Source organism: Temnothorax longispinosus, unplaced genomic scaffold (genome assembly GCF_030848805.1).
Source record: "Temnothorax longispinosus isolate EJ_2023e unplaced genomic scaffold, Tlon_JGU_v1 HiC_scaffold_36, whole genome shotgun sequence".
Classification (NCBI taxonomy): domain Eukaryota; kingdom Metazoa; phylum Arthropoda; class Insecta; order Hymenoptera; family Formicidae; genus Temnothorax; species Temnothorax longispinosus.
The window spans coordinates 171,100-189,440 of NW_027270187.1; the positions used below are offsets into that span (position 1 = coordinate 171,100).

An 18,341-nucleotide genomic window follows, 5' to 3' on the forward strand; every position below is an offset into this window, starting at 1 on the left:
TTTATTTATTTTATTAAGCCCAATATTTTCCGATGGTGTCGGAATGGTGAAAAAACTTTGACTTGAAAACTCTTCATAACCTGTTATATAAGATATTTTCTAGCTCTTTACTCCTCTTTTTTTATCAATCAGAATACGAGTTATTGAAAAAATATTTCCATTCTTCAACTGTACAGTGTTATTGGGATGAGATGGTTTTAAAATGACTCCATATAAAGTCACACGTGACACAACTGCAAATTCTTGCTGATGGTATTGAACAATTCCAGATAATTCATCTATTACAAGGTCTCGAACAACAGCTCGACGTTACACTTTAACTGAATCACTTTTCTCTAATTCAGCCAACCTATTCACTATTTGTGTTAAAGGTTTTAAGGGTGATTTAATTAATTTTTTTTTAAATCCCGATGTAATTCTCTCCCTAAGAACTGATATCTCACTCACAGGAACTTTAAAGTATCTAACATCGTCTGATACGTGAATGCATACTCAAAACTTGCGATTTTTCTTCATAGACAGAAGGTAAAAGATAAAATCTCCTTCTCAAGAATTCTTGTGCAAGATCAACATCTGTGATAATTAAGTCTTTATTGTTGAGAATACGACAAGCAGTGTATAGCAAAAAAAAGTGCTGGTAGTAGTTCTGCGGCAAAATATTTCTAAAAATCACAGGCTTACAATAATGAAGAAAAAATCGCCTTCCAATTTGACACTGAGTAAATATCAAATTTTTTACATCGGAATTTAATCGGAACGTCAGGTGTCACTGCTGTTAATAACTCTTGCATACGTTTGATGCTAGCTGCCTTTAGACGGTGTGGACTTCCTAACAGAATCCATTTCTCTAAAAGCCATTTCATTATGCAACAATAAAAAAGGTGCATGCCATCAAGGATCATCATTTTAACAGGATCAAAATTGTATATTTCCAGCAATGGAGTTGCATCCACATGATGATGTTCTGGCTGTTTACGTGTTTCAAATGAAAGTTTCGTGCGTTTAGTGCAGTTCATGTCTGGATAAACACGTACCTGTTTTCGACTTTCTCCGACAGAAATACCTGAAGTTTCACATCTCTCGCAGGCATAATAAGCTCCAGGTGCTTTACAACACTTAAGAAAAGCTCTTGCTGGAGAATCTGCTACAATTCCTAATATTTCAAATGAATACCATTTATTTTTTAATACCACTCCACATTGAATTAAATCGTTGGCTTCAGTAATAAAATCATTTAAAGATTCCTGTACACAATGAGGCTTGGAATCACCGCAGAAGATTCCGACAACGAAAGGATGTGAAATATAATTTTCATGATACAATTTTATGACAATAGGCCAAACAACAATTTTGGAGCTTTTATAAATTTGCATTCCATCGATGTAAATTAAAATTGATATTTTATCTTCAGTATACACTTTAGGAGAAATAATTTTTTGAGGGCCATTTATAATTCCCAAATTAATGAATTCACCACTGCTATCTTTAGCACTTTGCATAACTTGTAATTTTCGACGATGTTGAGTACCAAGTAAAGTCTGAGCTGTTTTTGGAAGATTGTAACCTTCTTCTCTCAATATCAATAATAGCTCGGAAACTACGTTAAGACGTAAAGTACTTAGAGTCCAATTGGTTAATTTTGCTTTTAGTTCAATATTAGGTTGAATATTCTGATCATTAGTGAAAACATCTTCAATCATAGCATTATTCAATAAATTTTGGCCAGTATTATTACTGTCTGTACTAGAAATACTCAAATAATGTTTGAAACTGTCAGATAATCCAGACATTTTTTTCCACAAATATATTGATGCAGGTATTAAACTTTCATGGTCAGAAGAACTCTCATCACTCGTACGACTTTTAGTGTTCAGTATGCCACTTGAACCAGGCTGATCCTCGTAATGAGCAGAAATCTTATTTGTTTTATTCGAATATTTTTCCTTTGCTTGAACAAATTCTTTTTTCAATCGACGATATTTCTTTTGCCTATATAAGTTTTTTTCGATGCCATGTGTAATGAAAATTGTACACGCCGCGTTTTGGCACTTACTGAATAGTCTGAAGAGAAAACAAATGTTTTTAAACAATAAAAAAATAAAATAAAAATATTCAAATCAACTTAACAATTGCAACACTTTGAATAGTGTTTTGTTCATAAAAATACTTACGGAGTGAAAATATACTCTACGTCATTACTTTTAGATTATGATATTGTAAGGCCTGGTTTACAATCAGTTGTATGTTGCAGTCGGATGTCGGAACGTAACCGATAGACCAATGGGAGAATTTTTTTTTTTGCAAACGAATTTTTCTCATTGGACCATCGGCTAAGTTCCGACATCCGATTCCGACATACGACTGATTGTAGAACCGATCTTACAGATAAAGATTAATTGATCGAGCTTAATCCAAATGGCTTTAGATCTGTAAATTGAGGATTAGTTTATCAATCGCAGGCCAATTTTGGCTTATATCCAACTTGCCAAGATAGGTTTCAACGTAGTCCAACCATCAGTGTTTCAACGACATGACAAATTTGATATATTTTTGCGTATATATATTATTGATCTATACACATTGATCATACACTATATTAATTCTTCACCTCGCATTTAGCTTCAGCTCAGTAGGCCAAAGTTTTGGTGCCCTTCTGCACTAAAGCAATAAATTAGAATAAAACAAATATATTTTTTATTATTCCATCTTATTGCACTAATTTAGAAGTGTAGCGAAAAAGAACAGACCAAATGTCAGCCTTCCAATCTTGGGCTAAATATTGGTATCAGAAAGATAGACTAAGGTAAATTAGTTAACAGTCATCCAAAATTAGTTAACCTGATCCAAATAATAACTAGAAAATTGATGTGCCAGTATTGGGCTTTTAATCTCAAGCCAAGTATTGGCATCAATTAAATATGCCAAGATTGGTTAGTCAATGGTGGTCCATACAATGGTTGAAAATCAACCTACCAGCGTTGGATCTCCAATCTTGGACCAAACACTGGCTTTGTTTACGCATGGCCTTCCCAGTTCCAGAAAAAAAATGTAGTACTAATCCAAAAAAATAGTAGTATTTATGTCGTACCAACATGATAAAATAGTAGTACAAATAGTCGTACTGAAAATCTATAATAGTAGTACTTATGTCGTACCAACATGACAAATAGTAGTACAAATAGTCGTACTGAAAATCTATAATTCATGCACACGTTGCATATACTATAGACATTCAGTATTGGGGGATAGGAGGCAGTATATATCAGAACATCGGTGCAATCCCATTGATTTTTAAATAAATTCTTTAATAAAAAGTTATACAAATTATATATTGTAAACAAAAGAACTTTAAACAAACATTAATTTTCACATTTCTGCGATATATTTATAATTATATATGCATATATTTGTAATTATTATTTATTAGTAGTAGTAATATTTATTTTGATTCCGAGAAATTACAAAATGGCGTTTTTTAGGGACGTACCCAACCCTTTACAACGTTTCTCTTACTCTACCTGACCTGGCCGTAGGCGACCCTTCATATGCTGAACCCTCCCACCCCTTCGCGGGGACTTGGTTGGACTTACCTACGTGGGACCCCTTCACACATACACTCACACTCCTCCGACCTAACCTAACCCCCTGTCTTATCTGACTCTGAGCAACCCTTCTGTTCCTACTCTCCTCTTTCCTTTTATCCTTCCACTCCTTAAGCCATTTGTGACCTTCTTCTGTCTCCTTCTTGCCTATTATATCGTCCAACACTACTCGGCTAGTACTTTTCCATGCGCATCGTTCCATCAGATGTTCTAGAGTACCCTCTTCCCTGCCACATATGTTACAGTTCCTTTTCTCCTCTCGCAGCCAGTACCTGTTTCCTAACTTCTCATTCCCACATCTAGACCTCGCCCTCCTTTTATGACTACCACTCTCCCCTTTTCTCCTCAAGTATTCTGGGAGCCCAGCCACCTTGATCCTCCCGTATCGTTTATTGTATCTGGCCTCAATTAGTATCTCTTGCTCTTCCCTTTGTCGTCTTTTATCTTTACTACTTAGCACTTCTGCCACACACCTTCCCCGTTCTCTCCATTGTTCCAGATCCGCCTCTTGTACTCCACACCTACTTAAGTATTCCTCTCTCTCCGACCTCCCTCTTGTCAATGTTCCTCTTCCCTCCCTTTCCTTAATACATTCCACCACCCATCTTCTCCGGCCATATCCTTGTCTTGCCTTTTCTTCGAAGTTCACCGCCAACTTGGCCGTCCTTATCTTTATCTTGTCCCTCTTGGTTTTTTCCAGAATCACATAACCTGGTGTGCTTCTCTCCAGGCCCAGTGACCATCTCAGATACCGTGCCTCTACCCCTTCTACGTTACCATGCTCTAACCAACTCCACACTTCTGCCCCATATACCAACACGCTGCCTACTAAGCTGTCGAACAACATTATCCTTCTCCCCCAGTCATTCGCAAACTTCCTTTCTTCCAAGCTCCATGTCTTCTTCATCACTGACGTTGCTCTTCTTACCCTCTCCCTAATATGCTTCGTATAACCTCCATTTCTCTGTAGTATGAAGCCCAGGTATTCAAACTCCTTCACCTCTTAAATTCTCTGGCTTTTCCAGAACCAGTCTTTCTCTTTTTCCACACCCCCTCTCCTTTTGAATTTCAAGATCTTGGATTTTCCCACGTTCAGTTCCAGCTTCCTTTTCCTCAACTACTTCTCCAGCCTCTTAATCATTTCCTCTAGCGCCTTCTCCTCTCTGGCCAGCAGAACAATATCATCCGCATAGGCCAGTGTCCAAATCCTGCCCTGCCCAATTCTCATGCCTCCTACCAACCCCCGGGCCAACTCCTCCTCCAGATCTGATATAAAGACGGAGAACAGCAGCGGGCTCAGAGGACATCCTTGTCTCACTCCCTTTGTCGTCCAAAGGGGGCTTGACTCTCTGTCCCCCACCCTAACCTTGTTACGTGTCTCCTGGTAAATTTGCTTCACTCTCTCCGTAAGTCCTCTCCTTACCCTTCTCTCGTCCATCACCCTCCATAACACACTCCTGTCCACCCTGTCAAAGGCCCCCTTTAAATCAATAAAGAAGGCATTCATGATTACACCCATGATTACACCCTCCTTCCACGAATCCGGCCAGCCTTTACCTCTCCACACCCCCTTGATCACCTCCTTCAGCTTTTCTTTCACCTGTCCCTTGCAGAACTTCCAGGCCTCACTTTTTATGCCATCCGGTCCCGCCGCTTTCCCTCTCCTTAATCTCCTTATCTGTTTTTCAATTTTTTTGTCCGTGAGGTTCTCCTCGTCGTTACCCTTCTCCTTTCCTCCCCTAGAATCCTTTCATCTGTCCTCTTTAACACACCCATGAAATGCTGCCTCCAACCCTCCATGGATATCTCTTCACTCACCTTGTCCCTGACCTTCCTTTCCTTGTTGATATATTTCCAAACTTCTGACTCCGTCCTAATTCCATTCAACTCCTCCATTTTCCTTTTACTCCACTCTTCTCTCTTCTTCTCACAGAGCTCCGCTAACTCCTTTCTCATCTGCAACACCGCTTCCTTGCTTCAACCCCCTATCCTCCATTTCTTTAGTTTTCTTTCTGCCTTTCTTTTCTTTCTGGTGCACTCTCTGTCCCACCATTTCTTGTAACCTAGTTTCCTTTTTCTCCATCTGACCTTCTTTTCTACTACCGCCTCACTCACCTTATCTCTTAGTTCCTCCCATTTCTCCAGCAAACCCCCTTCAGACAGACTAATCTCCTCCGTTCTTCCAGCGAAGATTCTTGTGCTCTCCTCGTCCCAGCACTGTATTATCCTCTCTACCTGTCTTCTTTCCTCCTTTCTCCCCTTACCCTTCAGGCCTTCTTTCGACGTTTATACACTCACCAAAGGCATATGGTCTGATTCTATCCTGCTTTTGACCTCAAATTCCTCTAGCAAGTCCCACTCTTCTGTGTTAACTAACAAATAGTCTATAACCGACCTTCCTCTACCAATTCTAACAAACACGCTCCCTCTTTGCTGACCTTTTTGTCCTTAGACCTTCTTCCTTCTACTACCCCATCCCTGTACACTTCCCCTTCTTCTCCAGTCCAGACGTTGAAGTCCCCTCCAATTATCATCAGCTCTTCCGGACGCTGCAGCTCTGGGCTAGCTATTTCTTCCTTAAATTCCTCAGAACCATTCTTAGCGTAGACCGTACTAATTGTCCACTTGTAACCACCTCCTCGTCCCTTCCACTTCACCAAGGCTCTCCTACCGTCGTCGACCTCCTCCGTCATCATTACACCTTTTCTGTTTCCAATAATTATTTCCCCACTTCCCCTACCTCTACTCTGCTCTCTCACCGCATATTGCACGTGCCAGTCGAACTCAGGAGGTAGATTCTTTATCCAAACTTCCTCCTCATCCTCTCTTATCCAAGTCTCCACCATACCAACAAAGTCCAGCTGTCTTATAAACTCCCAAAAGTCCACCCCTTTTCCCTTAAGCCCGGCTACGTTCCAGAAACCTATCTTAATTTTGCCCCTAACCTTGTCGGGGCTCGGGCTTCTCGGATCCCGTTGTCTCTGCCGCGACTTTTCAGGCGTTCCCTTCTTTTGCTCTTCTTTCCTTACTCCGAAATTTCTCCTCTGTTTGCTCCAACAGCGAGACATGTTCTTTTCTCTCAATCTGTCTCCAACTGAACCATCTATCCACCAAAAAGACTCCTCTGAATCTGACATTGGTATGCTCCCCCCATCCTTTAACTACCCTCGCGATGCCTCTCAGTCTCCATTGAATTTCCTCCTCCTCCTTGGATAACAATTCATCCATGAAAATCGGCTCCTTCCCTAACTCCTTTTTCCTTCTTAGTATCTCCATCTTTGCTGCCAGGTCCTTCACTTAAACACCCAGTCTTGCCTCTTCTCTTGACTTTCCTTCCCACCAAGCGTCCTCGACCAAATGACCCAGATTAAACTTCTCCTGGAGAAACTCTTTTGCTATCTGCAGCGGATTTCTACTGTCCCATTTCAGACCACTGATCCTCAAACTTCTCTTTCTTTTCTGCTCCTGATTCTCCTGTTTCCAATCCATTAGCTCCTGCACTTTGGCTTCCAGAGCTGTCTTCTTTACTCCTGTCTTCGTCTTCTTTTCTCTCTTCACTATCTCACTCCAAGCGTGAGATTTTTCTTCCTTTTTACCCCCCTCCACCACCTTCATTTCCACCTCTCTAGTCTCACCATTCTCCAGTTTCAGAATCTTCTCCCATAGCAGCTTTTTCTCCTCTTCCCACTTTGTCTCTTTCCTTTTTATCTCCTCCCTTAACTCATCTCTTTCCATCTTCATCTTCTTCTCCAGTCTCTCAATCTCATTTACCTTCTCTCTCTTCAGCTTTGCCACCTCCTCTTGCACCCCCCCTAGGGTTTTCTGCAGCTCTGTAATAATGCTTTTTTGTCTGTTCATTCTGTCCATCCATGTTCCTTCAAATTCGAACACCGACCCCAAGTCGGAGTCAGTCTCGTCTCGGTCACTACCATCCCCCTCTGATGCTGACTTTCTTTTCTTTCTAACTCCTCGTGTCATGTCTATCACCCCTCCCCCCTGGCCAAGCCACTTCTCTATGTATCCCTTAGGGATACCCTTCTCCTTGTCTAACATTTCCCTGTTTGATCTCCTCCCTCTCTTACCTACCCCCTCCGCAGATAAGAATCTAAAAACCGGGGTTTCCAAACTATTCCCTTTCCCATCCACCACCTTACCTTCCGTTACGCTATCCCTATCTACTACATCTACATCGAGTGATTGGTCCGCCGCCTCACTCGGCTTCTCATTCGTCGCCGCGCCCGCGCCTTCGCTACTCGCCGCTTGGGGTTCCGCACTCGGCCCCGCGCTATCTCCTTCCTGCGAGTCGCATCTATCGACGTGTATGCTCGGCACGATCCCTTCCATCTCTCTCCGCCTGTTGTCTCTCTCTCTTGCTCTAAAACCTAACCTGCTCCCCCTCTCTCCGCCAATTCCGTCTCTCCACGCGTGGCGCCTCCACTCTGCCCTACTCTAACCCTATCACGCGACACACACACTCTCCGCTACCCAAAGGACACACCACTGCCGAGTTTCCACTCCTCCTTATAACAAATCGCACTTAATATTCTCGACATACAACGCACGCATGCACACTCTGTCACACCTGCCAACCAAGTCCGTAATTATTATTTATTAAAATACTTTAAAAAAATAATTTCTGTTTCGCTGTCCTCTTGTTCTATTTGCTCGTTTTCTTGCCTTTTTTTGGATATAAAACGTTTGCTGTTATTTTTTGCAACATCTTATCTGTTGGCTGAAATGTAACACAGCTGTGATCGCTTCACGCACTCTGTTGCTAATAATGATCCGTTGACTGTTTAAATTTTTAACTTATTTCTATATTTTGTTTTTATTAAATTGATCTGTAAATTAAAATAAAAATTAAATAATTGCGTATATTTATTACATAATAAAAAGTATTGAAATTATATATTCAAAATTATCTATTTTATTTAAATGTTTACCCGACTAAAAATTCTTTCACAATCTGCATTTGAATGTGGAAAACATAGAATATCAAGAGCAAATGTAGCCAATTCATGACATTCAGACTTTCCCGCAGCATTTTTATTATCCAAAATCTCATTCCAAGTCCACATGTTTTTTTCAAGATTCTTGGGTAAAAAGGCAGTGGAAAATGGAAGACGACGCCATTGGTCATCTATTTTTTGCATCATATTATTACTGTCATTGCAAATTGATCAAAAATCTTGGAATTCCTTTCATTAAATTAAGAAATGTTGGAGTTGTATCTCGATATGATAGAGATAAATCATTTTTTAGATGCAACGCCTTAAGTTTTTTCAAAACAGGATTTTGCATATCATAGCGATTTGATATTTGCTGTGCTGATATCTGAAAGCATTACAAACATAAAATGCAATAAAATCGATAATAGAGATGGAAATAAATATATAACATTTGTAAGCGGCAGAATAAATAGAGTAAGTTATCGACGCGGGGATGTAGGAATTCCACAGTTTGCGAGAGGTGACGTAGAATAGTCGGCGCTAGCGACAAATGTGAGACGAGTATGATTTAGGAGTATAAGGAAGGAGCAGTCGCGAAGTAGCTAGCAAAGAGACAACATGTATAGAAAGTGAGAAAGTAGAGAAGAAGTTAGTGTGAGAATATGAAGTAACGGTAGTAAGACTGAAAGCGTTATATGATAATGGAAATAGAAACGGACCTTGTATTATGTGATAATGGTGAGATAAATGGACATTGTATTATTTGAGATTTGACGACAAGAAGAAGTGAAATGTATATCTCTTGAGACCAGAAATAAATATATATATATATCCTGACAATATACCAAATGTTTACAGTTAATTTATCAGAAGTGGGATACAGACTAAATTATTAACTTTCGGGCGAAATAATAATCACGTGAGTGTAGGGGACGTACAGAGTTCCGTGCGCGTGATCGTGCGGTGTAAGCCATGGTATACGTTGTGTTGGAATTCAAGGGCATGGCTGATATATATTTTGATGGAACAAAAGGACATTGAAAATTTAACGATAAATCAATTGAGATCATTGGCTTCGCGACTTAAATTAGGAACGAAGGGCTCTCGCGCAGCAATTATAACTCGAATAATAGACTTTTATACGGAAAACGGGTGGCCAAAGAATATGGCTCAATTTTCGGGACGCAGTGGTGATGTTGGCAGAAACTTGAAGGAGACAGAAAATGAAAATGAGCAGCAGAAAGGAGCAGGACATTCCGATATGTCTGGTTCAGTAGGAAGGGAAGATTTGAATCCGCAACATATTGTTAATGGTATTCCAGCCGTAGGGAATGGCAATGGTCAAGGAGTGAATTTTGCATTGAATATGCAAGAAATCGTGCAAGCGGTGGTACAAGTAATGGAAGAGAGGCAGCGGATGCGAGATGGATCGGCAGGATCTTTTTCAACCACTAGAAGCGTAAGCTCTTGTATAGAAGTTGATACGGCAAATGTAAACTGGCAACAAATTAAATTTGCAACAAAGTTGATTCCTACATTTGCGGGAAAGGACGATGAAAATGTCATTAGATGGCTGGAAAGAATTTCTTGTGTGGCTCGTATGTATAAGTTTAAAGACGAAGTGTTGGTGCTGGCGGCAGTTTCGCAATTAAAAAATCGAGCGCAGGACTGGTATAACAGACAACCAATGGAGGACGTGGCAACTTGGGAGGATTTCAAATTTCGCCTGCGCAGTCATTTCGAAGTAAAAGAATCGTATACAGCAACGCTCGCAAAAATCGGACAAAGAATTTGGAAAACATACACAGAGAAATTTGTAGACTATGCTGAGGATAAACTGGGATTAATGCAGAACCTGTCTTTGACAGAGAGAGAGAAAATTGAATTGTTGGCGGATGGCGTGAAGGATTCAACTTTGAGAAAATTGGTACTAAGTACGTGGATAACGAACATTCCAGACTTTATCGAACATGTTCGTCGAATAACAGAGGATTCCGCTTTGCCGAGAAGAGTTGATACAGGCGTGCGATTTGGAGGTCATAGTCGAGTTCTAAATAGAAACACCGCAGATAGAAGCGATACACCACAACAGGCTTCAACGGAGAGAACGTGTTTCACCTGTAAACGACCAGGGCATATTTCGAGGGATTGCAGACAAAGGAAAGCGGTGTGTTTTCATTGTGGAGAGGAAGGCCACATCAGCCCGGCGTGTCCGAGGAGAGGAACCAACATGGGTACACGTACTAGTCACGTGATCGAGTCAGGAACGGAGAATGTGACGGATTCAACGGTTTTCGTGAGCGATATTAACACCGGTAATAAAGACAAATCGTGTATTGCGGTACAGAGTATTACAATTCCGAATATTAGATTAAAAGCGCTAATTGATACAGGTAGTTTTGTTTGTTTGATGAGAAAATCAGTCTATGATCAGTATTATGCTGGAAAAGAATTGTTAAAAGTTAGTAGCGATATTCAATTAAAAGGTGTTAACGATACTGAGATAGGTATTTTAGGAAACATTCAGGATCAAATAACTCTAGAAGGATTAGAAGGCGTTTGGTTTTATGTAAATTTATTGATAGCCCGGGAAAAAATATTCATATCTGACGGTATATGAACATATATAAATGAGATATGAACATATATGAACATATATAAATGAGATATGAACAGATATAAGTTTTATATGCCCATATCTAAAGCATATATAATCATATATGGTTATATATCGCTATATATGATCAGATCGTACATTATACATGACACAAGATCTGATCATATAAGTTCATATATGGTCAGACATATTATTATGTGTAGCCAGATATGACACTATACATAATCGTATCTGGCCTTACATGGTCGTATATAAAGAATGTTCGGCCATGTATTATCAGATATAATTATGTATGGCCATACATAACTGTATCGGCACTGTATATGATCATATATGACAAGACGCGATGCTGTATATGATTGTATATGTTCATATACGGCCGGAAATTATATGAAACATGATCAGATCTGTCTATATATGACCAGATTGGGATATAATGATATAAAATGTCCGGGAAAAATATTCATATCTGACAGTATATGAACATATATAAATGAGATATGAACAGATATAAGTTTTACATGCCCATGTATAGAGCATATATAATCATATATGGTTATCTATCGCCATATATGATCAGATCTTGTGTCATGTATAATGCACGATCTGATCATATATGGCGATAGATAACCATATATGATTATATATGCTCTATACATGGGCATGTAAAACTTATATCTGTTCATATCTCATTTATATATGTTCATATACTGTCAGATATGAATATTTTTCCCGGACTTTTATATCCGCGAACAAAATGTCCAGGAAAAATATTCATATTTGACAGTATATGAACATGTATAAATGAGATATGAACAGATATAAGTTTTACATACCCATATATAGAGCATATATAATCATGTATGAACCTATATAGTCATATAATATTATATATGATCAGATCAGATATTGCATCTCAAAGTATTCAATAGATGGCATTCGATGGGATCTGTTTCTCGTATTTAAAATTTGACAAACAGTGTTATAAGAACGGTATCAAAAGACACGACACTGTCTCGCACTATAGAGCGGCACAATTTTTGTATTAGTTGTATCGTAGAGTCTACTTTTATAATAAAGTTGCACACTCTTAAAAAATAACTTTTGAAAATATATAACAATTTTCTGAAACTTACTTAAATATATATGTTCATACCTGATAAATATATAGTTCGTACCTGATCATACCTGATCAGATATTAACATATACAATAATACCAGATCATATATCCTCAGATCTGGCCAATTTCCATATCTGACCATATATGGCCATTCATATATGATCATATATGATCAGATATGAATATTTTTTCCCGGGAGTTCAGGATTGCACCATGAAGTACGATTTATTACTGGGTAGACAATTTTTCCAAAATGCAAATTTGAAATTAATTTATCAAAATGGTAGTTATAAGTTTGAAGTTGACAAAGAAACTATAGAATTTATTCACTGTTTTAATATTGATATTATAGAAAAACAAAATAAATATGATATTAGTAGTAATTTGGAACAGGATATGCCTCTTGCGTTAAGGAAACAAGTGATAGATGTTTTTGACTCGGTGGACAGTTTGAAGATTGAACCTGTAGATGACTATTGTGCTAAAGTTCATTTAAAGGATAATTCATTATTTCGATATGCGCCTAGACGAATGTCAGAGATTGAAAAGAGAGAGTTGGATAACATCATTGATGATCTTCTCAAACGGAATATTATAAAGCCTAGCATATCTCCATATTGTGCCCGTGTTGTATTAGTGCCAAAAGGGGATGGGAGGAGGAGAATGTGTGTGGATCTCCGACCTTTAAACCAAAGAATCTACCCGCAGAAGTACCCTTTCCCTATCATCGATGATCAATTGGATGAATTATATGGAAAGAAGTATTTCACTAAATTGGATTTAAGGGATGGATTTCATCAAATCGCAATAGATCCTGATTGCACCAAATATTTCGCATTTGCAACATACAATGGGCAGTATGAGTATACGAGGCTACCTTTTGATTTCTCTGAAGCGCCAGCTGAATTCCAGAAGCGCATATTATATATATTCCGGGAGCTAACCTTAAAAAAGAAATTGATGGTATATATCGATGATTTATTGATAGCTACGGTCGATATTCAAGAAAATTTGGATATTTTGAAACAGGTTCTAATCATTCTTAAAAAATATAATCTAGAGTTAAATTTATCAAAGTGCTCATTTTTGAAACATGAAATAGAATACCTTGGTTACTTGGTAACACGAGATGGCATCACAATGAGTAAGAGACACGTTCAAGCAATAACAGATTATCCAATACCCAGTAATGTAAGAGAACTTCAAGGATTCTTAGGTTTATGTAATTTTTTCCGTAGATTTATTAAAGATTTTGCGCTAAAAACGAAGCCTTTACAAAATTTACTTAAGAAAGGAGCTCAGTTTGATTTCGATGCTAACTGCGAAAATGCATTGGAACAGTTGAAAAGGGAGTTAGTATCTCCGCCGGTTTTGCGAATTTATAATCCGGGTGCAGAAACGGAGCTTCACACAGACGCTAGTAGTCATGGTTTTGGTGCGATACTGTTGCAGAAACAGAGCGACGGATATTTTGGTCCGATAGCATATTTCAGTAAATCAACAACTGATTGCGAAAGAAATTATCATAGCTTTGAGTTAGAGACTTTAGCAATAGTAAAAGCAGTAGAGCGATTCCATGTATATTTGCAGGGCATTAAATTTAAAATTGTAACGGATTGTAATTCTCTGGTCATGGCGATGAAAAAAATCAATATTAATCCACGAATTGCGAGGTGGAGCTTATTTTTACAAAATTATCAGTATGATTTGATACACCGTATATCCAAAAAGATGGTACATGTGGATTCTCTGAGTCGAAATGTGATGATTGTTAATAATATATCAGTAGAAGATGAAATCATGTATAAACAATTGACTGATCCTAAATTAAAAGAAATTGCATCAGAGTTGGAGATGAAAGAAAACAAGTATTTTTCACTAGTTAATGGTCTGGTCTTTAGAAACTATCAAGATAAGCAATTATTTGTTGTTCCAGATAATATGGTAAATAATGTCATTAGAATTCATCACGATGAAATGGGTCACGTTGGCATTGACAAAACTATTCAGGGAATTCTCAAGTACTATTGGTTCGCTTGTATGAAGATAAGAGTTAAACAATATATAGAAAGTTGTATAAAATGTCTTAGTAACACTATTGCTGCGGGAAAAACGGAAGGAGAAATGGAGCTTGTTGATATTGTACCCGTTCCTATGCATACGATACACGCGGATCATTTTGGTCCTTTAGAAGAGACTGCGGAAAAATATAAGTATATTCTGGTAGTTGTGGATGCATATACTAAATTTGTCTGGTTATATCCGTGTAAATCAGTATCTTCGGATCACACTGTAGCGCACCTTACAGCTTTGAGCAATTTATTTGGATGTCCGGAAAGGATAGTTAGTGATCGCGGAACAGCGTTTACTTCTAGTGTGTTTGCCCAGTTTGCACAAGAAAATGGTATTAAACATATAAAGACAGCAGTTGCCTCACCTTGGGCAAATGGCGCGGTAGAACGTGTAAATAGGTTTTTGAAAACAACTCTATCTAAGGTTATTGAGGATCTGAGTGATTGGTCTAGAAAACTCGGTAGAGTACAGTATATTTTAAATAATACCTTTCATAAGTCAATAAATGCTACACCTAGTATGGTATTTTTAGGGTATGATCAAAAGAATCAATCAGATAAGGATCTTCGACGATTTATGGATGAGTTGATTGCAATTGATAGAAATATTGATCAGGAACGTAATAAGGCTAGAGATACAGCAAAATTAGTTAATAGTGCGGTTCAGGAATATAATAAAAATCAATATGATAAACGACATAAGAAACCAACAATATATAAAGAGGGTGATTTAATCTTAATTAAAGTGCTGCAACATAAACCGGGCATAAATCAAAAATTATTTCCAAAATTCAAGGGTCCATATCAGATTGCTCGAGTGCTGCGAAAGAATAGATATGTTGTAACGGATATACCTGGATATAGTCTTACTCAGAAACCTTTAAATACTATCTTGTCAGCTGATAAAATAAAACCATGGATAAGAATAACCAAAGTGGCATCACAGGTATCGGAGGATATATAAATTTGCGTTAGTATATAAGGCTATTAACCATTGAACGTTCATTCGTATAGGATGATAAATAATTTATATATATAAATATGTACAGATGAATAGTTCGGGACGAACTATAATGTCAGGATGGCCGAGCTGTAAGCGGCAGAATAAATAGAGTAAGTTATCGACGCGGGGATGTAGGAATTCCACAGTTTGCGAGAGGTGACGTAGAATAGTTGGCGCTAGCGACAAATGTGAGACGAGTATGATTTAGGAGTATAAGGAAGGAGCAGTCGCGAAGTAGCTAGCAAAGAGACAACATGTATAGAAAGTGAGAAAGTAGAGAAGAAGTTAGTGTGAGAATATGAAGTAACGGTAGTAAGACTGAAAGCGTTATATGATAATGGAAATAGAAACGGACCTTGTATTATGTGATAATGGTGAGATAAATGGACATTGTATTATTTGAGATTTGACGACAAGAAGAAGTGAAATGTATATCTCTTGAGACCAGAAATAAATCTATATATATATCCTGACAATATACCAAATGTTTACACATTTGTTCATATATAAAATAATATATAAAAGAATATATTGTATTTTGTAGCGAAGGTGCGTTAGACAAATACTATGTTTGCGCGAGCGTTGGTTCTGTGGTAACTTACAATAATTCCTCCGCGTAAACGGGATTTTGTAGTAATTTACGATAAATAATTCACTCCGCGTAAACGAGTGAATTGTCGTAGGTTGCTGCAGAAGTGGCGCTCGCGTAAACGTAGTAAAAGTGAAAGAATTTAAGGTAGGGGACAGGGTGGACTCGGACCACATGCCCCTGACAGTGAAGATAGACGAAAGAAGAAGAAAAGAGAAAAGCAGAATGAAGAGGTGGAAGGAAGAGAAGTTACGAAATGGAAAATCTGCTGGGATGGAGATGCAATTAAAAGTTATAAGGCAAACACGGGAAGCATTATATGGAGGGAGAATAGGCAGAGTACAATAGAGAAAAAATGGGATAAACTCAAAGGTATAATCCAGGAGGCAATGATAAGAAAGAAGTTGGTTACAAAGAGGTATGAGTTAGGACACAAGGATTGGGACAGGCAATGCTTAAGAAAGAAAAGGGAAGTGGAGAAGGGATAAGGCAGGAAGACAGAAATATCTGAAGGAAAGAAGAAAGTTGAGGGAGTTGGCAAAAAGGAAACAGAGAGAAGGAAGAAGTGGAACTAAAGAATTTAAAAAATGCTACGGAGGTTTGGAGATTTATAAATAGGAAGAGGAAGAAGAAAACTTAAAAGGAGGCAGATATAAGTAAGGAGGTTTGGAGAGACCACTTCATGGATTTATTGGAAGGGAAGGAAATACTGTAAGAGGCAGCTTTGCCCTTCTTCACGGCGGTTTTGGCGGCGGCGGTTTTGGGAGCTGCCTTCTTCGGGCTTTCTGGAACCTTCTTGGCGGTCGTTTTCTTCGCAGCCTTTCCATCTCCGGAATACCAATACGCAAGCGACTAAACGCAATCGGCCACATTCGGCACCGAAACACGATAACATTAACATCATGACGCTCTACACAGAACACCAAAGGGCTTGTTTAAGGATGTACGTATAACTTACATAACGTTTTTGCTCTCAATGACTTCTGACGGTTCTTTTTCATTTACAGTGCTCGTGCGATACAGATAAATAGCGTTCTTATACTCTGTAGAATTTAAGTTCTTACCACGCGAAACTTATGTGATACAGATAGATAGTGTTCTTACATTTAGAATTAAGTTTTAATTTACGACAGTAATGACATAACGATTGCGTGATGTGCGTTCTACAAAATTTTCATAATATATTATCTTGTCTCCGTTAATTTCTTTTTCTCACACTGAGGATGGCTCGATATTGGCCGAAACGTCTGTAAATTACTTACTTGATTAAAGAACCTAACACTTGTTACATCTTGTTACGGCTTGATGCCTTCTTATACACAATTGTTTACAGATATTTAAGTATTTAGGTTTTGTATTTAATAGTAAAGGTAATTACAAAGACCATATAAAAGATTTACGCATTAAAGGTAGAGTGGCGGCCAGCAAAACGTTGGGATTGGGGGAAAGAATCTGTAGGGATGATTGTGTTAAAAGATGGTGGCTGTTTAGGTATTTGGTACAGAGAGTGATGGCATATGGGATGGAAAGATTTGGGGATAAGAGCGGTGAGATATGAAGAGAGGATAAGGGATATGGGAAAAGATAGGTGGGTGAAAAAGTATTGAGAAGGAAACCAGTGGGTGGATGGACATGTACAGTAGTGAGAGAGAGAGCGAGATATTATGGGGTAATAGAAATGGGTGGGGCATAGAGGAGGGATTTAAAGGCGGAGTTAAGAAATAGAGATAGGGAAGTGCAAAAGCAAATAGAGGAAAGCATGATAAGGGAAGCTAAATATAACAAGAAATATAAGGAACTGGAAAGAACTATAGAAGATCCGAAATATTTGAGGGGGTTACACTTGGGGAAAGGCAATTCAGGAGATAATGTTAGAGCACTACTAACAATAAGAGTAAGATGCGGAAACATGGAGGATAGGAATAAATATTGGTTAAAGGAAGAGGTGTGTGTTTTGCGGACAAGGCGAGGACAGTATTAATCATTATATAACAGACTGTTACTACGTTTACGCGAGCGTTACTTCTGTAGTAACTTATGATAATTCCTTCGCGTAAACGGGATTTTCCTTCGCGTAAACGGGATTTTGTAGTAACTTACGATAATTTACTCCGCGTAAACGAGTGATATATTGTAAGTTACTACAGAAGTAACGCTCGCGTAAACGTAGTATGTGTCGTATGTGATATGATCAAAGACTGGTTTAGGATTTTAGGTAAGAATTACGTTGAAATAATTAATAGGATATGGAATGATGTGTTAGATAGTACAAAAAGTGGAATACACTGAGGAAGCTCTGGAAGGAAAAAGAGAAAATTAAGGAAAAGAGAATTAGACAAGGATAGGCATATATTAAGTTTAATGAAATGATTGTGAGCTCGAAATGTA

The 18,341-nt window shown here is 38.3% G+C and overlaps 1 protein-coding gene across 1 annotated transcript in view; it reads left to right on the forward strand.

Annotated features, from left to right (window-relative positions):
* LOC139824411 (uncharacterized) overlaps positions 1-11,120 on the forward strand; it is a gene marked incomplete at its 3' end in the record, with an annotated part of 79,428 nt that extends 68,308 nt beyond the window's left edge. The window contains exon 2 of the mRNA XM_071796943.1: positions 9,027-11,120. Coding sequence (XP_071653044.1) covers positions 9,573-11,120 — 1,548 coding nt within the window. The remainder of the gene's footprint in view (positions 1-9,026) is intronic.
* Between the last annotated feature and the right edge of the window lie 7,221 nt (positions 11,121-18,341).